At 40.8% G+C, this 16,075-nt stretch overlaps 1 protein-coding gene across 7 annotated transcripts in view; it reads right to left on the bottom strand.

Annotated features, from left to right (window-relative positions):
- Positions 1-848: 848 nt before the first annotated feature.
- Positions 849-16,075, bottom strand: part of KANK4 (KN motif and ankyrin repeat domains 4) — a 56,287-nt gene continuing 41,060 nt past the window's right edge. For all 7 annotated transcript variants that reach the window (XM_073357490.1, XM_073357488.1, XM_073357491.1 and 4 more), the window contains 3 exons: positions 15,437-15,579; positions 7,299-7,499; positions 849-2,992 (listed from right to left, as the gene is read on the bottom strand). In XM_073357490.1, the coding sequence (XP_073213591.1) occupies positions 2,891-2,992; positions 7,299-7,499; positions 15,437-15,579 (446 nt within the window). In that variant the 3' untranslated portion in view covers positions 849-2,890. The remainder of the gene's footprint in view (positions 2,993-7,298; positions 7,500-15,436; positions 15,580-16,075) is intronic.

The following is a 16,075-nucleotide window of genomic DNA, read 5'->3' as shown; positions in this document are numbered from 1 at the left end:
TTTAGCTTTTTCTTCTTTATCTATCTGCACTTTCTTTTTAAAGCCTGATCGTGGCAGATAGATAAACTTGCAAGGCACTCATATACTTCATTCAGTGCTGTATAAATGAACAATATACCGCTACCTATTTATCTGTGTTTGGTGGCCCTTTGTGTTCCTTTCTCATTACTCTTCTCAGTCTTTGACAAGCTCCTACTGCAAGTCAAGGATACTTCTCTAACCTTCACTTCTGAAAACATCCTTTCATTTTGCTTTGGCTGCTATGGATCTGCCTCATGTAGCGTAACTGCTAGTGGTATTTGGACAACTCAGCTTGTTTTTTAAATTGATTTTGTGTTTGTTTAAAACTTGAAGAGTTAGTGTAGTGTATTGATTACCTCTCAAATTCCAGGATTTGTGTTAGTAATCCTGGCATTGTTTAATCATTTTATAAAGTTTCTCATCATGTATCCACTGGAGACCTGCTTGCCTCTAAAAAGGGACTTTGTCATCCCATCAAAATGTGTTGGAGGTAACAGAGCTTAGAGGTTTTTCCTCGTATTCTGTAACCTGTGTAATTCAGTTTCCCTATAGTAATTAAGACTAAAACTCACCTAAATACAAAGGGTTCACAAAAGGCCCCCTTGTACCGTATTAAACATGGGTCTGATTCAGCTCCCACTGGAGTCAAGAAGAATCTTTTCGTTGACTGCAATGTGTGGTGAGGCAATGGGTAATTTCACCATAACTGCACCCCCATTTACCATAAAGAGAACTAGTTCACTAGTAAAATGTGTGATCTAATTTTCTGTCCCAATGGAGAAGGAAAATAGGTATAAGAACAAATGCAGGTAAATTCAAATCTGACTTTTATTCACACATAAAGGAGGTAAATTCATTTTCGGATACAGTAAAATGGGAGACAAATGTATGGGATGATGACCATACATATTGCTTCTGATTAAGAACCATGAAAGAAATAAAGAGAATTATACAGTAGATTTCAATGTGAAAACATCTGAATAATGAAAAAGAACAAAGGACAGGATCCTCTTTTCCTTACTTCAGCAAAACTCCCACCTAAGCCGTTGAGAGTTTTGTTCAAATGAGGACAACAGGATCACGCGGTCAGTCTTGGAAATTATTTTGATATGCATTGCAAATGCAAGGGAAGGGGATGGGGTGACTCAAATGAGACTTAATAATATGCTATAATGTGACTTACACTTAAGCCAAAAAAGTTAGATCATGATTAGGTTTTGTTTAGAAATAAAAACGAGGATGTTAGCAAAACAGTACATTTTATTTGTAGTAAGTGCTACTGGATCCAGTCTCACTGACTTCATGCTGCACACAACTTGAATGGTTGTGCACAATCAGGGCCTGATCCCAGGCCCATTGAAGTCAATGGAAAAGCTCTTCCAATGGAAGAAATCTCACATCAAGGCTTGTTAATTTTTGGTCTTAATGGGGAAGGGGTAATGAGAATGGAAAGATGTTTGCAGGGATAGGGATTTATGGCTTGATTCTGCAAGGTGCTGAGTATTTCCTGTGAGATGCTGAATTCAGTGGGAGTTGAAAATGCTCAGTATCTCACAGGACGTTCTCAGTACCCTGCAGGATGGAAACCTTTGGCTTTGCCTGTCACAGAGGAAGGGCCTCTGAGACATACCGTACGTGCTTTGAAAGAGGAAGGCAGAGTGGTCTGTAATTGCTATGCTTGGGCCACTGGAACGTAGGAAAGATTTGCCTTATGTATGCACTGCAGACGGTGCTGGATTCCCAGCAGGGCCCAAAGGGCTGTATACTTCAAGGAGGAGCCCTAGCTTCTCTGATGGTGGCAAGTCACTCAGACTACACAGGAAAAATCTGGCAGCTAAATTACTGCACAGATTTAAATCTGCCCAGTTTGGGGGGTTCCAAAAGTTTAGCATGCTGGAAACTGAAGAACAGATATTTGCCCACAGAGCACTTTCTGGGTGGAACCTTTTATCATCAGAAGTGGCTCTATGGAATTTAAATATGCAACCTTTCAGACAGTATTAACCCATCCTTGCAGAGAAGGTTTATGTTATGATCAAGTAATTTGTCTCCTGTACTGTGTTTGGATAACCTAATACATCACAATTGTACCTCAGCTTCCTATAAATTATATATAGTAGATGCCAGTGGGCCACGGTTCCTGGTTAAGTCAAATTTAATTAGAAAAAATGAGAGCCATATGGTAATTCTGAATACAAGAAAAACAATGTCTGTGTGTTTGGATCTGGCACACCCAAATATTTTCCTAGAACATTCATTTTAATTCTTGCTTCTGAGCACATAACCACACATAAATAGGATTTGATATTTTTACATAATCCACCTGACTTGTTTTTACTGCTATATATATTGAGTAAGCATTGCCAGCTAGTACATACAGAAGGCGTAATAATAAACGGTAAGATGCAAACTTGCAAGTTAAATTAGACACATTTTAAATTGTTGATTAAAAAGAACACCATTATCTAAAATTACAAAAAAGTACGTATTGCTTTTCTAATGTGCTTTTGGTTTTTTTTGTTCACCAACGTGACAGAATTATACTGTGAGGGATAGAGAGTGGAATTCAGTTTTAAGATCAAGGTCAAGTGTGTTAATAAAAGGCAATACAATAATCTAACTTTCTGAAACTGTATTTGAGTCATTTATGGCACTATGCATAGGTTAGGACTATAAAAGCAGGCTTAATGAGGAAAATTATATATTAGGAATGTATGCAAATAGTTGACATAGTTCACTCCCTCAATAAGTATGGAAATCAGCAGTATCAGCTACAATAATTTCCATCTAAATTGGAAGCAGAGTTGTTAAAAGAATGAACCTTTTGTTATCCATTCCCCATTCCGACAAATGCTATTTTCCATTTCCTTTATTTAGCCAAAGACCAGCTCTGCTCTATGTGGGCTTGGAGAAGCTCTGCAATTTCCATGTGGGCAGATTTCAGAGCGACAGACAGAGCAGAATTACCACTCTACATGGGAAAGAAAGAAAATGAATTTATTATGCAAATCTTTAAAATAAAAATCTTACCGGACAGCTAAGGGTTAATGTCAGTGTTGAATGTGGAGAGTGCCATGTGCCAGTTCTACTAATGGGAAAAGGGGTTGCATGCATTACAGTGACAAAACTGCCCATAACATCAACATGGCCTAATCATTCATAGAGTCATATAGTCCAAAGCCAGAAGGATCACTAGATCATCTAGTTTGGCCTCCTATATATCACAGGCCACCAATACCACCCAGCACCCACACACTAAACCCAACAACTAAAATGAAAGCAAAGCATTACAGCCCACAGAATAATACCAGACTATTATGTGCCACAGGCAGAGAGAAGGACTGAAGGGGACAAGTGCTCAAGGCCCCAGCAATGACAGAGAAATGATTCAATGAGATATACTCAAATGATCCTGCCAAGAGACCCACACCCACATGTAGCAAAAGAAGGTAAAAAAATAAAACCATGGTGACTGCCAATCTGACCTAGTGAAAATTCCTTCCTGACCCCACGTATGACAATAAGTTAGGCCCTAAGCGTGTCAGCAAGAACCAGCCAGCCGAGCACCTGAGAGAGAGAGAATGCTGGCAGCCGCCTCAGAGCCCTGGCCCTCCCTGCCCAATGTCCCATCTCCAGACATGGTCATCCCTGATGCTTCTGGGGAAGGAGAAAATAGTTTTCAAATGCCAGATGTTTCTCCCTTTTGTCTGTCTTCCTGAGAAAAGCATCAACTGTAAGGAGATGTGTGTGAATCTGAACATAGTCTCTCATCACAGTATTTAGCAGGCTGCCAATCTTAGTTACCAGAGCAGCTGCTTTATCTCAGTAGCTGACTACCCAAAATTAAGATGAGTTGTGGAGAGAGATTGTTATAATCTCCACTTGTGTATGTTTAAATTAAACAAAAGACATTACATTTGGTGTTCGGCTTGTGGTCATGACACTGGGCTCTCCTTCCTGAAGTTGGTCAACTTGATTTATCAGCAGAAGACCATTTTTGCCAGCTTGCTAGGTCTAATTAATCTGTTTCTAATGAATTCATCATGGTCGTATCTTGCCCAATTTTGGGTGCTGTCAGCAATGACTATTCCCCATTAAATAATGTCTGAATTAAGAAAAATTGTATTTAGAGTATGCTTGTATTTGTCTCCATTTGAGTGTGTATGTGTAAACTACCTATTGCCACGCAGATTGAATACATAGATCAGTATACTGTATTAATCTCAGATAGCTAGCCCTGCCCATATGTTCCTGTCTGCTCTTTCACCCTCCTCTAGCATCATCTTGAAACAACGCTGCTCTCTGGTAATGAAGGCTGTGAAATTCATCCTGGATAATTTGGTTCTTGAAGAGACAGTGCGTGATCATCCTCCTTACATACGAACAAAACCAATGCATACAACTACTGAGAAATTCCACACTTAAAGCCACTGTATATAATTCCTCTGAAACTTCATCAGTTAGTTGGCAGTGTGGTGTGCTGCCAGCTTACAATTGGTCTGGCTATTAAACATGGAATTGTGTTTATGTAAATGACATTGTTCAGTCCTTGTCACAGTACCGAAAGCTGTAAATGTATAAGCAATGCACTGGGGTTTTCAAATGTTCCTTAACTAAATAAGAGACTGATTCACATGTTGTGCTGCTACTGAAGACTATACTCCCAAGGCTGAAATGAGATTTTTAAATGTGCTAATGTGGTCTTTGCCAAGGCAGTAGTTTCCTTTCCAGCCAGATGATCTATCCAACTTAGGAGTGGGTGAAAAGGGAGGAATTGGACAATTTGATATATATCGCTGATAGGGCTTTTGTTGCAAGGCTCTCTCTTGACAAGATCCTAAGAGCTCATTTCTGCCTTTCAGATACATTGGTGCAACTCTCAGTCATTTAAATCTGTGTATTCAAAGGGCAGAACTGGGCCCTGATGTGTTTTTCAAATCACTTCATGTCTTGGTGATTGCTGTCTGGACATTAAATGGCATGCTATGTGCTAGCCTATTTAAGGGATTAATGGAAAAACTCCCATTGACTTCAACTGAGCCAGGGTTTCACCCTATATATTATTAACAAGTTTTAATACATCTTGAACAAAATTTCCAACGAGGTTGACTTCCTTTTTATGGGTGCAACTTGCACCTACAAAATTTGTACCCATATTTTTGCACCCACAAGAGAAATCTGTGTATCTGTACCTCTAATTTGGCTGCAGGTGCCCGTCAGGTAGTTTGAACTGCAACCACTCTGCAGCAGCAATGCACTGTGTTAGTTCAAAACCCACAGCTGAATATTTCACCTCTAAAAAGCAAGGTGTGACCTATTCTCTATAAAAAATGTACCCCTTTGTGTCTGTAGGTGTGCTGTGCATAAATATTTCCCCTTTGTGATTCTTTGACATGATCATGACGCAAGGGTTCTTTCTGCTGGAGCTGAGAAGATCATTCAGAGGTATGCAGCACCCACCCATTGACTTCAATAGGAATTGTGAGTATTCAGGGCCACAGGAAATCAGGCCACAATGCCTAAATATTAGAGCTGAGCAAAAAAGTAGAGAGTTTGTCATGAGAAATGTTCATTTTGGGCAGAAATTTGACCACCAAAATATTCTGGCCAAGAACTGAAATATTTTTATTTGAAAACGCTGCTCTGATGCCTCATGGGAGTTGTAGTTCAGGTGACTCAAGCTCCAGTTCTCCTCCGTTGGCTGGGCTCCTGGCCTGGCCTGCACCTCCCATGGTGACTAAAGAGTTTCCCTGCATGGAGAGGAGAAGTGGTGCAACACGGGAGTCCCTGGCTGTGGTGCATCATGGAAGATTGTGAGGGACTAGTGTACGTCTGTATGTTCCTACATCAGATTACAAACTTAATTTTGTTTTGTGAGTGCCATTTTGATTGCCTACACTTTTGCCTTTTACCCTCCATCTTCTGCTAAGACCTCCAAGGAGGAGTCATGAGAAATTCTTGCAGCTAGCAGATGGTTAACAATCCAGGGTCATTTACTGAGATGGTCTCCCATTCAAATACATGCAGCCCAAGACAATGACCTAGATGCTGCCTGAGGAACCAGTTCAGCTAGGTGAGTTTGTAACCAAGCAGTGGATCACCTGATGAGGGATTTGAAGTCACTGAGGAGACTTGGGGTGGTGTGGGGACTGGAACTTTATAAAAGGGAGGCTCTCTCATTGGCTGTTACAAATGGCAAGTCAGCATTCTGAGGAGGAAAGTGCATTTTTCAGTTGTGACCCTCTGTAGTTAAATGGTGGGTACACTCAATTAGTTGACTCTAATAGGTGCAGTTGCTTTCAATGGCCCTGTCAAGTGGAGAATCGGACATTTGATTATGTGCCAAGTTTTTACATAAAACTATATGGTTATAACGAAGCTGTGATCTCTTAACATAATATTTTTCTGTGGTTTGAGCAGTGCATCATAATGCTGGAATAAAACTCTAAGCCAGAGTGGATCTTCCTCATTATTTTCAAGATGTTTTTACACTTCTAATTATCTGATAAATGCCAATGGGACACGTATTATCGTTTGTAACCTGCTTGTTGTCTGTAACCCACAGTGACAAATGCAAAGCGCTGCATCCAGGCATACTGAACATGTACAAAATAGGAAACATCTTGAGCCGCATGCGCGCAACTGAGGTGTTACTTATTATGGTATTTGAAAGAGATAAAGGCCTAAGCTGGAATCTTTTTTTCTCACTCTCTCTGACACACCCTTTCATATACCAAAACTCCATCACAAGATGCTGCTGTAGTTCATTAGTATTGTACTTACATGTTCACCATATTGTATATTGACCCCTGTCTTAAGCAAATGCTCAATAAACTGAAAAAAAAAAAGGTTTTTTGCTTAATGGAACTGACCTCCTACAGACCCTGGAGTACAACTGTAGTTAGTACATTTGGGGGTGGTCTATGAAGGCAGGAGCTTGTCTGTTAAAGCAGGTTTCATTGCACTTCTAAGTGTGCAATTGTGCAGCTTGGCTTGGAATTGATAATTGAGTTAAAACGCGGGTTACTTATCCTCTAAATCCTTAAACTGATCCAGTCCCCTTTATTTGTGAGACAGGCAAGGCACAGAGCCAAAGCCCACTCATTAACATGTTTGATAAGGGAGATACTTTGGTTTCCTGGAGGTGTCTAGTGTCTGCTCCAGTTCTAAGGCAAGAAAGCCATATGGTTTCTTTAAATATTCACTAACTGCCTCCTGGCAGTGACTGAGTGTGTATATTTTTTACAGTACATGCTGCAACCACCTGTTTCCCTTACCTTGTCCGTTAATGTAGTGTTACAAGCAGGGTGAGCCAGAAGAAGCTTCGCGATCTCAGCATTACCATGCTGACAGGCAACCATCAGTGCTGATGTTCCATTATCATCCTGCTGGTTTATGTCAGCCTTGCAAGACAACAAGGCTTTCACCATATCTCCCCTGTCATGGCTGACACCTAATATTAAGGCTGTCTGGCCTCCCTAGGAATATCGCAACACAGACCAAACACAATGACATACCCATCAAGGCAATGTAACTTATTTACACAATCTAATCATTCAAATAGCATAGCAGTCTTGCTTGGAACACAGGTAGCCCTACAGCAGATGCTGTAACAAATCCGTGGCCATTTATAACTTCAGAGTTGACTCTTCTACATGTCATGGCTCCTCAGAACTTCACTGTGACAGCAAGGCTAAAACTCACATCTGATCTGCATGCTCCAAAAGCATGCCCTGCCACTAGATTTATTGGAGATTATCCAATACCTATTAGCTGCATAGGGCTTATGACATGCAGTTCCAGTTCCATCCTGCAGTCAGAGGTGATACACGATAGTCTGCTCAGTACCATTTTGTCAGAGGTGTGAAATTGGGAAGCAAATTACAGTGGGACCTCTCACCGTGACTTGAGCACTGTAGTGTGTCAAAAGCCCCCCTTGCAATCTAGATCATCTGGCCCTGGCCAAACTGGCCATTTCTTTTATTTTTATTGACAGTGTAAATATAAAGCTATAACGGCAAAGTAAACTAGTGAAACCTAAAGTGAGAAGAACCTGGTTTCCCTTTACACGAGGGTCCTTAGAATTACATTTATAACCACACTAACACTGCCTTTACACTGCCAGAGCAAAAAGAACACACGACGGAGTAGTGTCAAGGAACCTTAGTGTAAATGAGAATCAGGCCCAGAAAAGTTTACACAACTATGACTAAATAATCATGTGTAGTGATATTGTCTCAAAAATAATTATTCTGAGGTGTCCTGATAGTTCACCCCTGAACCACTGCCCCTCCTGATAGTGGTTCATATTCTGTTTTTTTTTTTAGGTTATTTTAATTCACTTTCATTTCTTAGACTCTTATTTCAGATTTTAACCATTGTTTAGCAAGCAGTTGGGAGTCAGAAAAAGCAAATGTCTGCATCTGAGCCTGCAAGGTTCTGCATCTCAATTCCCGCCCAATAGTAGCTGAAGGCACTTAGCTGTATGTGGAAGATGCTCAGTATAGTGAAGGATCAGGCCCTCTGAGTTTTCCTTCAAGTACTTTAATTAGCAACTGATTAATTGATTGATACTTGTACATAAAAGCATGGATTGAGAAGCATCATTGGGATGGGCAAAGTCCAGAAGATTTAATTAGTCACAGTGGATTGCAGAGTTTGGCTGAATATGTTGCTTTAACTTTCTAATCTGGCAACTTCAATATAATATGCACACTAACACACACAATCTTGCTTCTCAATTTCATGAACATAAGAACGGCCATACTGGGTCAGACCAAAGGTCCGTCTAGTCCAGTATCCTGTCTTCCGACATTGGCCAATGCCAGGTGCCCCAAAAGGAATGAACAGAACAGGTAATCGTCAAGTGATCCATCCCTTGACGCCCATTCCCAGCTTCTGTCAAAACACAGAAGGACTAGGGACACCACTGTAGAACTGATCAATGAAATTGTTTTTAATTGTTCACTTTATTAATATAACTTCATAAGCAAAGTTTTATGAATGAAACAACATTCATTCATGAAACCAGTTACCCCATAACTGGCTAATTGAGTTTCACTTTCAATCCAATTGCTGCTTAAATCGCTGAAACTTGCACTGTTTCAACATTGTAACTTCTGTACACTGTTTGCCATTTCTTACACTTGTCCATATTGTAACTCAAACTACATTTAACTTGTCCCAAACTCCATTTTAAAATGCTCACTCCATTTTGTAAAAGCTCTTCCTTGTGCCTTGCTTTTCTTGCCAGTTAGCCGCCATAAGCTACGAACCCAAGCCATGAACTCAAGCTACATTTAGGACTGGTAACTATACAGCAGCCGCAGAACCTGTGTGTGTGTGTATGAATGAACGTGTGAATGAATGTGAAACTGAATGAAATCTTATAGCTATAACTGACTGCCTACTATGATTCTTTTTGTATTCACAATAAATGTGACATTTTGTCTTATCCCCTTTAATAAGATCCTGCTGGTTTTTATTTTATTGGTATAACACCATCCCTGCTCATCCTAGTTAATAGCCATTGATTGACCTATCCTCCATGAATTTATCTAGTTCTTTTTTGAACCCTGGTATAGTCTTGGCCTTCACAACATCCTCTGGCAAGGAGTTTCACAGGTTGATATGCGTTGTGTGGAAAAAATACTTCCTTTTGTTTATTTTAAACATGCTGCCTATTAATTTCATTTGGTGGCCCCTAGTTCTTGTGTTATGAGAAGGAGTAAATTACACTTCCTTATTTACTTTCTCCACACCAGTCACGATTGTATAGACCTCTATCATATCCCCCCTTAGTCGTCTCTATTCCAAGCTGAGAAGTCCCAGTCTTATTAATCTCTCCTCATACAGCAGCCATTCCATACCCCTGATAATTTTTGCTGCTCTTCTCTGAACCTTTTCCAAGTCCAATGTATCTTTTTTGAGATGGGGTGACCACATCTGCACACAGTATTCAAGATGTGGGTGTACCATGGATTTATATAGCAGCAATATGATATTTTCTGTCTTATTATCTATCCCTTTCTTAATGATTCCCAACATTCTGTTCACTTTTTTGACTGCCGCTGCACATTGAGTGGATATTTTCAGAGAAATATCCACAATGACTCCAAGATCTCTTTCTTGAGTGGTAACAGCTAATTTAGACCCCATCATTTTATATGTATAGTTGGGATTATGTTTTCCACTGTGCATTACTTTGCATTTATCAACATTGAATTTCAGCTGCCATTTTGTTGCCCAGTCACCCAGTTTTGTGAGATCCTTTTGTAGTTCTTTGCAGTCTGCTTGGGACTTAACTATCTTGAGTAGTTTTGTATCATCTGCAAATTTTGCCACCTCACTGTTTACCCCTTTTTTCCAGATAATTTATGAATATGTTGAATAGGACTGGGCCCAGTACAGACCCCTGGGGGACACCATTATTTACCTCTCTCCATTCTGAAAACTGACAATTTATTCCTACCCTTTGTTTCCTATCTTTTAACCAGTTACCAATCCATGAGAGAACTTTCCTTCTTATCCCATGACTGCTTACTTTGCTTAAGAGCGTTTGGTGAGGGACCTTGTCAAAGGCTTTCTGAAAATCTAAATACACTATATCCTCCGGATCTCCTTTGTCCACATGCTTGTTGACCCCCGAAAGAATTCTAGTAGATTGGTGAGGCATGATTGCCCTTTACAAAAACCATGTTGACTATTCCCCAACAAATTATGTTCATCTATGTGTCTGACAATTTTGTTCTTTATGATAGTTTCAACCAGTTTTCCCAGTGCTGAAGTCAGGCTTACAGGCCTGTAATTGCCGGGGTCACCTCTGGAGCCCTTTTTAAAAATTGGTGTCACATTAGCTATCCTCAAGTCATTTGGTACAGAAGCTGATTTAAATGATAGGTTACAGATGACAGTTAGTAGCCCTGCAGTTTCACATTTGAGTTCCTTCAGAACTCTTGGGTGAATACCATCTGGTCCTGGTGATTTATTGCTGTTTAATTTATCAATTTGTTCCAAAACCTCCTCTAATGACACCTCAATCTGGGACAGTTCTTCATTCCTAAAAAGAATGGTTCTGGTTTGGGAATCTCCCTCACATCCTCAACCGTGAAGACCGATGCAAAGAATTCATTTAGTTTCACCACAGTAGCCTTATCGTCCTTGAATGCTCCTTTAGCATCTCAATCATCAGTGGCCTCACTGGTTGTTTAGCAGGCTTCCTGCTTCTGATGTTCTTAAAACATTTTTTGCTATTACTTTGTTAGTCTTTGGCTAGCTGTTCTTCAAATTCTTTTTTGGCCTTCCTAACTATATTTTTACACTCCATTTGCCAGAGTTTATGCTCCTTTCTATTTTCCTCACTAGGATTTAACTTCCACTTTTTAAAGGATGCCTTTTTGCCTCTCACTGCTTCTTTTACTTTGTTGTTTAGCCATGGTGGCTCTTTTTTGGTTCTCTTACTATGTTTTTTAATTTGGGGTATACATTTAAGTTGAGCCTCTATTATGGTGTCTTTAAAAAGTTTCCACGCTGATTGCAGGGATTTTACTTCTGGTGCTGTAACTTTTAATTTCTGTTTAACTAACCTCCTGTTTTTGTGTAGTTCCCCTTTCTGAAATTAAATGCTACAGTGTTGGGCCACTGTGGCGTTTTCCCCGCCACAGGGATGTTAAATTTTAATTATATTATGGTCACTATTACCAAGCGGTCCAGCTATATTCACCTCTTGGACCTGATCCTGTGCTCCACTTAGGACTAAATCAAGAATTTCCTTTCCTCTTGTGGGTTCCAGGACTAGCTGCTCCAAGAGGCAGCCATTTAAGGTGTCAAGAAACTTTATCTCTGCCTCCCTTCCTGAGGTGATACGTAGCCAGTCAGTATGGGGATAATTGAAATCCCCCATTATTATTGAGTTTTTATTTTAATAGCTGCTCTAATCACCCTGAGTATTTCACAGTCACTATCACCATCCTGGTCAGGTGGTCTGTAATATATCTCAACTGCTATATTCTTATTATTCAAGCATGGAATTACTATCCATAGAGATTCTATGGTACAGTTTGGTTCATTTAAGATTTTTACTTCATTTGATTCTACGCTTTCTTTCACATATAGTGCCTCCCCCACCAGCACGACCTGTTCTGTCCTTCTCATATATTTTGTACCCTTGTATTACTGTGTCCCATTGATTATCCTCAGTCCACCAAGTTTCTGTGATGCCTATTATATCAATATCCTCATTTCAATATCCTCATTTAATACGAGGCCCTCTAATTCGCCCATCTTATTATTTAGACTTCTAGCATTGGTATATAAGCACTTTAAAAACTTGTCACTTTTTAGCTGCTTACCATTATGTAATGTAATTGAATGGGCCTTTTTTTCTTTTAACTGTTTCCCATCAGATCTTACCTGTATTTTATCATCTTCCTTCCTCTCCTCCTTATTAGGACATAGGGAATCTCCATTTCTAGACCCTCCCCTAAGGGATATCTCTGTCTGAACCATGTGCTCCTCCACACCTGTCAGCTTTCCCTCAGCCCTAAGTTTAAAAAACTGCTCTACGACCTTTTTAATTTTAAGCGCCAGCAATCTGGTTCCATTTTGGCTTAAGTGGAGCCCATCCTTCCTGTATAGGCTCCCTCTTTCCCCAAAGATTCCCCAGTTCCTAATAAATCAAAATCCCTCCTCCCTACACCATCATCTCATCCACGCATTGAGAGCCTGCAGTTCTGCCTGTCTAACTGGCCCTGTGCGTGGAACTGAAAGCATTTCAGAGAATGCTACCATGGAGGTCCTGGACTTCAATCTCTTATCTAGCAGCCTAAATTTGGCCTCCAGGACCTCTCTTCTATCCTTCCCTTAGGGCAGCTAATCATACATGCTGCATTGGGTGCAATAAACTGGGTAGCCCCCACTCTGTTGCTGGACTTCGGCCTGCATTCTCTTTTTACTCCTGAACCTTGTTACTTTGTTGTTGTTTTGTTTTTATCAAGGAGTGTTTTGGGCTTTAAGTTTAAAGAAGTTTAAGGAATGTTAAGTGTATGTAGCCCCTCCCTCACACTCCCCGTGTAAACTCCCTTGCAAAACTCCCCTGTTCACTAGCTTCTCTGGTGGCTTAGGAGTGGGCTTTTTAAAGCCCTGGTCTTTCTGAGTAGCCCCGCTCCCTGGTTAAGGGCCGATGGTGTAAGCATGCTGTAATGCTTGATTTATTCTCCCTATAAGGATCTTTAAGGGGATATAATTATGAAGGAAATAAATATGAGGAGTATTAAACATGTGTAGTTACTCTGGCTGAATTAGCATCTAGAAGGTTCTACAATGCACATCTTTTTAAGGCTAGTTCCCATATGCACTGAGACTTAATTAATTACACAATAAATACATCTCAAAGTTGTCTTGTTTAGCCAGATCTTTCACCCCTTTATTCAATCTGAACTCACACTGGGAGTAAGTAATAGGAATTGGACAGGTATGATTATAATTAGGGTGGTATGAACCCTGCAGGGTTTGGCTTGTGAATGGGTTTGCCAAGTGAATCCTGTAGTTTGGGGTTGGAAGGGAACCAATCCCTATGGTTTCCATGCATCATCTAGTTCACAAATATATTCTGTATAAAAACTTCGAATCATAGAATTGTAAGACTAGAAGGGACCTTGAGAGGTCATCTAGTCCAGTCCCCTGCACTCATGGCAGGACAAAGTACTATCTAGACCATCCCTGACAGGTGTTTATCTAACCTGCTCTTAAAAATAACCAATGATGGCAATTTATTCCAGTGTTTAACCACCCAGACAGGAAGTTTTTCCTAGTGTCCAACCTAAACTACCCTTCCTGCAACTTAATACCATTGCTTCTTGTCCCATCCTCAGAGATTAAGTAGAACAGTTATTCTCCTGCTTCCTTATAACAACCTTTTATGTACTTGAAAACTGTTATCATGTCTCCTTTCTGTCATCTCTTCTCCAGAGTAAACAAACCCAATTTTTTCAATCTTCCTGCATAGGCCATATTTTCTAGACTTCAATCACTTTTGTTGCTCTCCTCTGGACTCTCTCCATTTTGTCCACAGCCTTCCTGAAATGTGGTGCCCAGAACTGGACACAATACTCCAGTTGAGGCCTGATCAACGCAGAGTAGAGCAGAAGAATTATGTATTGTGGCTTGCTTACAACAGTCCTGCTAATACTCCTCCCAGAATGATGTTTGCTTTTTTTGCAATGGTGTTACACTATTCACTCATATTTAGATTGTGATCCACTATGACTCCCAGCTCCTTTTCTGCAGTACTCCTTCCTAGGCAGTCATTTCCCATTGTGTAAGTGTGCAACTGATTGTTCCTTCCTAAGTGGAGTACTTTGCATTTGTCCATATTGAATTTCATCCTACTTACTTCAGACCACTTCTCCAGTTTGTCCAGATCATTTTGAATTTTAATCCTATCCTCTAAAGCACTTGCAACCCTTCCCAGTTTGGTATCATCCACAAACTTTATAAGTACACTCTCTATGCCATTATCTAAATCATTGATGAAGACATTGAACAGAACTGGACCTAGAACTGATCCCTGCGGGACCCCACTCTATATGTTCTTCCAGCTTGACTGTGGATCATTGATAACTACTTTCTGGGAACGTTTTTTTTCCAGCCAGTTATGCACCCGCCATATAGTACAGGGGTAGCCAACCTGTGGCTCCGGAGCCACATGCGGCTCTTCCGAAGTTAATATGCGGATCCTTGTATAGGCACCAACTCCAGGGCTGGGGCTACAGGCGCCAACTTTCCAATGTGCCGGAGGGTGCTCACTGCTCAACCCCTGGCTCTGCCCTTACTCCACCCCTTCCCGCCCCCTCCCCTGAGTCTGCCATGCCCTTGCTCCTCTCCCTCCCCCCAAGAGCCTCCTGCACACCATGAAACAGGTGATCGGTGGGGGGGGTGTGGGGAGGGAGCAGGAGGCTCTGATCAGCGGGGCTGCCGGTGGGCAGGAGGGGCTGGGAGCTGTGGGGGGAGAGGAGGCAGCTGAAGTTTTACTGTGGCTCTTTGGCAATGTACATTGGTAAATTCTGGCTCCTTCTCAGGTGCAAGTTAGTCACCCTGGTATAGTAACTCCGTCTGGGTTGCATTTCCCTAGTTTGTTTATGAGAAGGTCATGCAAGACAGTCAAAAGCCTTACTAAAGTCAAGATTACCACATCTACCAGTTCCCCCCTATCAACAAGGCTTGTTTCCCTGTCAAAGAAAGCTATTAGGTTGGTCTGACTGGATTTGTTCTTGATAAATCCATGCGGACTGTTACTTATCACCTTCTTATCTTCTAGCTCTTTGCAAATTGATTACTTAATTGTTTGCTCCATTATCTTTTCAAGTCTATGTTCACTTGTACAAACAAACAGGGACTGTTGATGATTGTTATGTACCTGACTTGCCCGTATGTTTACGTTCCCTTCTTTCAACAGCTTTAAGACCACCTCCATGTCTTCATCACTTTCTGCTGATGCCAGTGGTGTGATCATCACTGCAGTATATCCAGCTTTATTTTGATGGTCCACATCACAAACACCTAAAGATGAAGGGGAAAAAAGTCCTGAAAATCTACAGATAGTGCAGGGTTGAGTGACATAGCCAAAACACAATACACTATTTACAGCTGGATAACAGATACCTTGGAAGAAATTTTAGGTCATTTATGGCCAATTGCATCGTCACAGGAATCTGCTCTTTTTAAATATTTTTTAAAAAACTGATCTCACATTAATGTTGAGATCTGAAAGTGAGGGGCCTAGAAAGCTGAATCTATAGCAAAGGCAGTGGTTGATGCTCACGACTTGAGATACTGATTTTTGCCCTGAGTTCAGTGGCAGTCACTTTCAGGTGCATGCAAGCCAGGCAAACCGCGCACTAAGGCTCAGCTGTGGAAACTATGTGGATCACAGAGAAAATGCTAAAGATCAGCTGGTCAGAAAAAAGGGAGGGAAGAAAGGAAGAATGTGAAAGAAAGAGAGAAGGAACCCAAAATGGTAGAGAAACTGAAAATAGAGAAAAGGAGGACTTGTGGC

This window comes from Lepidochelys kempii, chromosome 8 (genome assembly GCF_965140265.1).
Source record: "Lepidochelys kempii isolate rLepKem1 chromosome 8, rLepKem1.hap2, whole genome shotgun sequence".
Lineage (NCBI taxonomy): Eukaryota > Metazoa > Chordata > Testudines > Cheloniidae > Lepidochelys > Lepidochelys kempii.
Note: the sequence above shows the minus strand (reverse complement) of the source record. Positions and strands in the feature narration are given on the sequence as shown.